The 8,371-nt window shown below is 51.1% G+C and overlaps 1 protein-coding gene across 1 annotated transcript; it reads right to left on the reverse strand.

The window, feature by feature from the left end:
- Nucleotides 1-2,104: 2,104 nt before the first annotated feature.
- LOC134730834 (collagen alpha-1(I) chain) lies at nucleotides 2,105-8,371 on the reverse strand. Its single transcript, XM_063606450.1, has 2 exons — nucleotides 5,368-8,371; nucleotides 2,105-4,365 (listed from the first exon to the last, which is right to left on the reverse strand). The coding sequence occupies exon 1, from the start codon at nucleotides 8,369-8,371 to the stop codon at nucleotides 7,556-7,558; it is 816 nt and encodes a 271-aa protein (XP_063462520.1). The 3' UTR covers nucleotides 2,105-4,365; nucleotides 5,368-7,555.

Below are 8,371 nucleotides of genomic sequence, written 5' to 3' on the forward strand. Positions count from 1 at the left end.
GTCCTTGGGCTCTGGCTGAGCAGGGCCTTCCCTGCTGTGTGTGGGGTCTGCTTGCAGTTTTGACTCTGCCCCTCTGGGGAACCCAAGCTGCACATTTTTTTCTGCAGCCTCTGACTATGAGGTTATATTAATAAAAAGGCCATTCCTGCCTTTAGCAGTTGCCAACCAAGTCTGCTTTATATGGCAACAGAGCCAGGAAGAATCCAGGGCTTCAATACAGGGACTTTTCCACTAGTATGTACTGTTTTGTTTCATTTCCTATTCCATCTTCCAAGGAAAAAATGAAGTCCTGCTGCAGAAGACCCAGTCACTAGGCCCACCTGACACCTAGTACATATCTGACAAAAGGAATCCTGCCATGTGGTACAAGTGGCCTTCCCCAACAATCCCCAGCCAGGTTCCTGAAACCTCTTTTTTCCAAGTCCGACCCACCTTCTTTGTTCACACCTCCCCACTCTAAGAAGAAAGCTGCATATCGGAAGCCACAACTAAGAGTGAACAAAAAGGGGCAAGTAGTGGCAATATGCTCAGGGGTTCCAAAGTAGAATCCTGCCAATGCATATAGTGCTTAAAACCATAAAAGCAGCAAAGGTGTCAGTGAAAACGATGTAGAACCAATGACAGTGATTATGGTGCCAACACATATAAGATGACATATGTAGGCCAGGCACGGTGACTCATACCTGTAATCCCAGCACTTTGGGAGGCCAAGGTGGATGGACCACCTGAGGTCAGGAGTTCGAGACCAGCCTGGCCAACATGGTGAAACCCCGTCTCTACTAAAAATACAAAAATCAGCCAGGTGTGGTGGCATGCTCCTGTAATCCCAGCTACTCGGGAGGCTGAGGCAGGAGAATAAGCTTGAACCCAGGAGGTGGAAGTTGCAATGAGCTGAGATTGTGCCACTGCACTCCAGCCTGGGCAACAGAGCGAGACGCCATCTCGAAAATAAAATAAAATAAAATAAAATAACATGACATATATAAAGAACAAAGCACAAGCCTAGACATCCTATGGCTAAAACTGTTGGTTGTCTCCCTATATCCATTCTCCTTTTCTTTAGTAATAGAAGTCTGAATTTAAACTGGGCATATGGCTACCCAGAGTAAAGACTACATTTCCTAGCCTCCGTTGCAGCTAGATATGCCTGGTGACTAGGTTCTGCTTTCTGTGGAGTCTCCTTAGAGGTGGGGGTGGGGGGCTTGCCCTCCTTCATGCCTTCCTTCTTGCTGTGGGTCAGAATGCAGCTATCTTGGACCATAAAGTAAGAGTCATGGCTTGAAGTTGGTGAAAACACATGATAGAATGAGCCCAAGTACCTGATAATGAAGAAGCTATCCACCATATTGATGCTGGCTTGTCTATATTTATGTGGGAGAAGTCAACTTCTCTGTTGTTTAAACCCATGTTAATTTGGATTTTCTGATACACACAGCTCAATTGTATTTTAATACAATCTCCTTCCTCAAGGCCTCATACATCAATAGTATCCCCAAATTAATTGCATCATTATTTCATTAGAGAATAGCATCCAAAATAATAACTTAGAAGCTTAAAACAACCTATTTATTATAGATTCACTCCATGTATTCTCTAATTGCAATTAAAACAAGATTATAATATAATGCATGGTACTGTATTCCTACTTTTCAGTAAAAAATGAAAATGTAGACATTTTCTCTTGGTAAAAGTCTTACTGTCAAAGCAGATGAGTAACTTTTTCTCTAACATTTGTTCCAACAGCTTAAATTGTATACTCTTGATAACCAGATAATAGGTATTGAGTCAAATTTCTTCCCCTTGGTTTTCTCTCCAACTTCTTACATGGATAGGAGGAATAATTTTGTAAGGTCAGTTCATGTTAATGGGTAAGAAAAAGTCATAACTACTAAGAGCATTAATATGGATCCATGTTATTTATTTATTTATTTTTGTTTTTATTTATTTATTTTTTTTGAGGTGTAGTCTCACTCTGTCGCCCAGGCTGGTGTGCAGTGGCCCGATATTGGCTCAGTGCAAGCTCCACCTCCCGGGTTCATGCCATTCTCCCACTTCAGCCTCCCAAGTAGTGGGACTACAGGTGCCCGCCACCACACCCAGCTAATTTTGTTTTTGCATTTTCAGTAGAGACAGGGTTTCACTGTGTTAGCCAGGATGGTCTCGATCTCCTAAGCTTGTGATCCACCTACCTCAGCCTCCCAAAGTGCTGGGATTACAGGCGTGAGCCACCATGCCTGGCCTGCATCCATGTTATTTAACCCTCAGAATATCCTTAATTTGCAGATTGAACCCTCAGACACAGAGGGTTCAACAAGCAACATGACTTGCCCAACATAATAGAGCTATTAACTAGGGATCTTGGATCCAGGTTTTCTGATGCATACGATATCATAATTGCCTATTTACTTGTACATCTTCCCAGTAGACCATAGCTCCAAATTCATTATTGCATTCCCAGTACCTACCACAAGGCCTACCATACCAAACATCCTCAATAAATGTATATTAAATGAATTACCAACTCTAAAATACCACTCTGCTATTGCTCCCTTGCTCTGCAAGGGTTCTACATACCAATGCCCTTAATATATTCCAGGTGACTCCCAGGCCATATGGCTTGTCAAGAGAATGTGGTCAAGGATGAGACAGAGGGGGAGCAGGACTAGTGAACACACCCATATGACACACTTGTTCTCCACACTCTCCTGGGCCTGGGCGGGCCCACCACATAGGACATTTGGATGTGTGCCTCATGGCCTGGGAGACAACTTGCACTTAGTGTACTTTTCCAGGAAAAGAAAAAGACAACCATGGTCTAACACGTTAGAAACACTGCTGCCTGGTGTTCTGACATCATAGCATCCACCCAGTTTGATTCCTGGAGGCAAGCCCACTTGCAAAGCATGGGCCAGGGATGGTATGGGGGAAAGGACAAGGGAAGAGGGGTTTGGTGACTGAAAAGTGAAGTATGTGGCTAAGACAAGCAGTATGAGCAGACACTGTAAAGAGTGGAGGGGGGCTTCTCATACTGGTATGTCTCCAGATCCATTGAAGTTTTCTGTGTTTGGGGCTCAGAGGCAAAGATAACAGAGCTCATCACTTCTTGTAAGACCAGTATTCTTTGAAACTTTGATCTGAGCTGGTCCTGCTCCAAATTCTCCCAAAAAACTATGAGGATGGGGCCAATCTAGCCGTCTGCCTCTTCCCTTACTCCTCCTCCAGCAAGGGTGCCAGAAGAAGAATGATTTGTTTTTTCTCTGTGGCTCCTTACAGTCAGGAAGTGAGAATCAGCTTGAGTGAGCTATGGTCACCAATCACAATGAAGCTACAGTGGAATTATCACCTGGCATGAAGTGAAATAACATCATTATAAAATGTTGTCTTCCAGTTGGAAAGCCAGAAGTTAAGCCTGTGCTGGCATTCACTTTCTAATAAATGGGCTGGCTTAAACATTGATTTTCTCTCCTTGACTTATAAAAATGACTAAAAATGTAAGACAGAATTCAATAAATGTTTTAAAGATTGCCATTAAATACAAATACTTTAACAATTTAACAAAACCAAGGGGATCCAACCTTAAAATTCCACCTTCCTTGTCCTCACTTCTACCCACAAGTCAGGATGAAAGTTCAAGGTTTCAAACGATAGCACAATTGCCTCTTACCTGGTACATAGTAGACACTCAAGAAAACTGTTGAAAAGGAATTGTATGTGCCTTATTAGTTGGTACTTCACAGGATTTTTAGAGTTGGCTTGACTTGGATTAGATTCAAGAATAGTGTATTAGCCCTCCAGGGGAATATTCACAGGCAAACAGCTACAAGGATATACTACATTTTCCTTTGTTAAAACTTGTATCTGCATTCAAATATTGGCCTTGGCATTTCCTAAGGGCTGGCTGCTTTGAATGTTACTATATCAAACCATCTGCACTGGGAAGCAAAATTCTGTTAAGAAATAGAATCACTGGTAGTAAAGAGATTACCACATTCCTGACCACTGTAACAACTTATATTTTGAGAATCCCCATAAGAAAAGGTCATTTGAAAATAGCAACCCTTTGTCAAAGTGGAGATGATGAATACTTTTGTACAATTTATGACTATGGTCAGTATGAAAATTCATTTTTGTTTATATGCGTTTTCAGTGGCTTCCCTGCACTGACTCACTAAAATTAAAGCTTAAAAAAAAAAAACTAAAAAAACTTGAAAATAGATGATGACAAGAGGCTTCTAGTTAGACGGGATTTTGGGGAGGCAAAGTGCCTTCTATTGTTCACTGCCCAAAACTAGAAAATCCTGGAGGGAAGCAAATGGTCCAGTGGAGGCAGCTCTTTGGCCGAGGAGAGAAGTTCAAGTGAAGGTCCTAGAGAGAAAGTGCAAAGTGAACAATCATAAGGGAAGTTGACTTGGCATAAGAAGACTAAAAAGTGCCAGTGTCATTCAGATTTTTAGTTGGGGGAGAAGGGAGACTATTTTATACTCCCTCGAAAAAAGCAAAGGGACTTGATTCCATCTTAAGGTGACAAATCAGGACGCCAATGCTGGATGCACTTGAAGGTGGAGAGCTAGGCAGATTGAGGCAGCAGGAAGCAGGGTGGGAGCTAGTGTGCACCAAGTGGGTGAGGGGAACATGTGAGTCAGTTCCAGCTGTCCTCAGACCCTCCTGCCCAGCCTCAGGGTAATCCAGGGGCACAGAGACTCTGAGCCCTGGCCCACCCGTGGTCCCGCGGATTGTGACACTCCCTCACCCCTAGTGTCATGCACTCTGACCTACTGCAGGGAGGGTTGGCAAGGTGTGGGCAATGTGTGTCAAGATGTGTGTGGAAGGTGTGCAGTAGACACACAGAATCCCTAAAATGTGATGAAAATAAAAGAATGACATCGGCACGGACAAGGAAGGCAGGCAAGTGTTACAAATAGTTAGAAACTGTAAAATGAGGTGCGACATTTCCGGAAATCAGTCAGATCTAGTATTAGATAATACTAATTAACAACAACTGGCCGTGAAAGAAGGCACCCGCACTTTTTCTCCATTGCTCTCCCCACCATCTTATGCCGACTCCTTGCGGGGAGGGGTACAGCCTTGTTCCCCTAGGTATCCTAAGCTCGTTTCCAAGTACTTGAAGGTGCCTTTGGAAAGTCTGATGAATGAGAAATAAGTGAGCGAGTGAATGAATGAATAAGCTGCCTAAAGCAGATGCGTTTATGCGTGCATTCTCTCGAGTGAAGGAAGAAGGAAGAGGTAGGGACGGAGCAGGAGAGAGAGCATGCGCGGGAAAGATAAATCGCGCCCGCCCGCGATGGACCCCAATGTCAATCTGATCTAGGTTAGTGGTTCTCAAACTTTACCATGCATCAGAATCACCTGGAGGGCTTGCTCAAACACAGATTGCCAGGCCCCACTCCCAGTTTCTGACTTAGTAGGTGAGGCCAGAGAGTTTGCATTTCTAACAAGTTCCAGATGATGCGAATGCTGTTGGACCACACTTTAAGAACCGCTGCTCTAGAGGGTAACTCGGACCTATCCCAGCGTCCCAGGGAAACGAAATCTGCAGTGAGAAATGGAACGTCCGAGGCAATCTTCAGCCGGCCTTTTAAAAACAAGTCTGGAGACGGGAGGGTAGAGCTACTCAGCTCCAGCCAACTCACTGCCGCGTAGGAACGGAGGTCATCGGAAATCAAGATTTCCGTTTGAATTTTCCCAATGTTTAAGCGTTGGCAAGTGCGTTGAAAAACACACACAATATGAAAGCCTAACAAAAATATAGGTTTGCAGACCGTGCCCTAGTCTTTTCCGAGGATGTTCTTTTCTGTCATCCATCGTCTACCCACGTTGAGCACGACGGCCGGGCCAGTCCCGCCCTGGGCGGTTGGGGCCTTCCCAGAGGGGCCCGGTGCGGAGAGCCCCCCTCTCCCCGGATGTGTCTGGGGCCTGTCCTTCACTGCGATGTCATCGGTAAACCTGGTCTTCCTTGTCACGGACACTGAAGCGCTTGGTTCGAAAAGCACCATGAATTCGAAGCAGCCTTGGACGCGGGACCATGGGCGTTAGCCTGGCTCTCTCCGACGAGGCAAACTGCAGGAGATCCCCTTCCCTGGAGTCACCGGAAGGCGAAAGCACGCTCTGTGCCCGCGCGCCGCCCCGGGAGCCCGCTCCTACCCCCTCGGCGTGCGGCGCGGGCCTGGAGACCGCGGAGCGCGAGCCGTATCCAGCTTGTGCAGGAGCCGGTCCGCCCTTCCGCCCGCTCCTCCCCCGGGACCATCCTCACGCTCCAGGGTCGCGGAGGCATCTTGCGACTAGCGAGGGGCTGACGGTGGCCTGGGTGGCCTTGCGCCGGCTCTGGGCTCCGCCGCTGCGGCAGCCGAGGGCCTCAGCTGGGAAATCCAAACCCGGGCTGGACCTGGGCTCAAGGAGGTTTCTGTCCCCAGGCTAGACCACCACGGCCACGGCCACGCAACTTGCCCTGAGACCCCGTGCTCGGCCTTCCCACTGAGCTCCCCTTCCCTGTGACTCAGTGCCTCGCAGGCTGGTGGCCGGAAGGGTGCCTGCGGCTGGCTGGCCCGGCCCGATTCCGGGTGGCGGGGTTCCTGGAGTGAGGAGCGACCCTCAGCTCCCGCAGACGCGGGAGGGCCCCCGCGCCATCCGTGGGAGTGGGGCAGCCTGTCTGCACGCGGTCCCCTGGGAAACCCCTCTGCATCTCCCGCCCAGACAAGGTCCCCGGCCTTGGAATCTGCGCCGCCCCGCACGCGACCGCCTGCGAACTCCCTGCGCTGGGGTCAGAACTGGTATCTTTCTCCTCCTCTGGGGAAGTCAGGGCAGCCCGGAGTGGCGTCGTGGGTCTGAAAAATCCGTCTCAGAAACCCACCAGGAGAAAAGGCTCTGGGGTGGGGGACACCATGTGGGGCTCCCACAAAGGACCCGACGGTGGGTGTGGAGAAGCTTATTGGCCCTTATAATAGGCCCAGGCCCTCTCCACAGGACCCCTACCGCACACGCGACTCTTTCTCTGCAGCAAAGGGGCTCGGGCCCAGGTACAGGGAGCCGCTGGGCCGGCGGGGCAGCTGCTGGCCAAGCCCTCGCGCAGCGGAGCCCGCCACCAGTGTGGCCGCCCCCTCAGGCCGCGCCACGCAGAGCTCGGCCGGTGCCTCCAGGGGGCGCTGCGGCCCTTCCCGCCGGCTGCGGACTACAGCCCGCGGCTGCGCTTTCCCACCTCAGCCCTGCTGAGAGCACGGGCGCTGACGCGCTGTTTTAAAAGATAAAATTCTTAGCCTTTTGCCCTTGTCTCCGCACCCTCGACTCGGCCTAGTACACGCAATCCTCCTCTGGGTTCCCCAGGCGTCCTTGCTACTCCAGGGCCAGGGTGCACGCACCCTGAGCAGAGCCAAGCTCCCTACTCCTCCAGGCTCTGGCGAAAAACGGCCAACAGTGCGGGAAGTTCAAATGCAAAAGGTCTCCGCCCCGCAGAGGCAGTGGAAGGCTGAGAAGGGAGGCGAGTCCCCGGAGGTAGTGGCTGGGATCCCTGGAAAAAGATAAGGTTTCCACATTGTATTCTTTAAATATTAAAAGTTTCTAGGATCCGAGTCCGAGTGGGAGAGGCGCGCGGTCCGAGTGGGAGAGGCTGAGAGTCAACTCCAGGGAAGTCTGTGTCTGACACCTGCTCGCTGCTTAGCTGGCAGAGCCTCCTGGGTGGGCCGGGGGGCAGGGGCCTGCGCTGCGCGCCCCCTCCTCCTCCACCTCCTCCTCCGCGTTTCCTCTCCCTGGCCTTCATCCCGGCCTCCCGGGGCGTAAACTTGCAGCGGTTGGGGTTCAGGCAGCCGCTGCTCGCGCGCCCCTCATCAGTTAGCCATTTCCCTGAGAGCGTCCTTGGTGTCCCAAGTCCAGAGCCGCGAGGACAGCAGATGACCGGATCAGCGGAAATTTCAGAGCAAGCCAGCAGCTCAGGTCCCCGGGGCCGCGGCAGGAATGGATCGGCTCCGCGGAGACAGCCTCCGGGGCACAGCCGGGCCACTGCAGACTCCGGGACTTCCCTCTCCGCACACCCGAAACCCACAACTCGCCCGTGGGCCGCGTGGCCTTTCTGCGCCGAGGGCTGCTGGGGGCGGGCGGCGAGCCTGGCGGGTGACCTGCTCTTGGGTGGGCCCCGCAATGCCTGCGCCCTAGACGCCGGCCGGGACGAGGGGCTGGCTGGGTCTGAGCCTGGAGAAACACAAGGGTCAGCCCCCGGTGGGCGCAGAGGTGGCCCAGGAGGGCCCGCGGACGGTGCTGCGCTGCGCTCAGCCTCCGGGCCGCTCCCCGCGTTCGGCGCGCACCTGCCCATCGAGGCGGCAGGGCCAGCAGGCGGCCTAGGCGCGGCCGGGCCACGCGGCAT

Source organism: Pan paniscus, chromosome 7, assembly GCF_029289425.2.
Source record: "Pan paniscus chromosome 7, NHGRI_mPanPan1-v2.0_pri, whole genome shotgun sequence".
Lineage (NCBI taxonomy): Eukaryota > Metazoa > Chordata > Mammalia > Primates > Hominidae > Pan > Pan paniscus.

Coding starts and splice junctions, on each gene's coding strand:
- LOC134730834 (XM_063606450.1), bottom strand. CDS start 8,371: ATGCCGCGTGGCCCGGCCGCGCCTAGGCCGCCTGCTGGCCCTGCCGCC.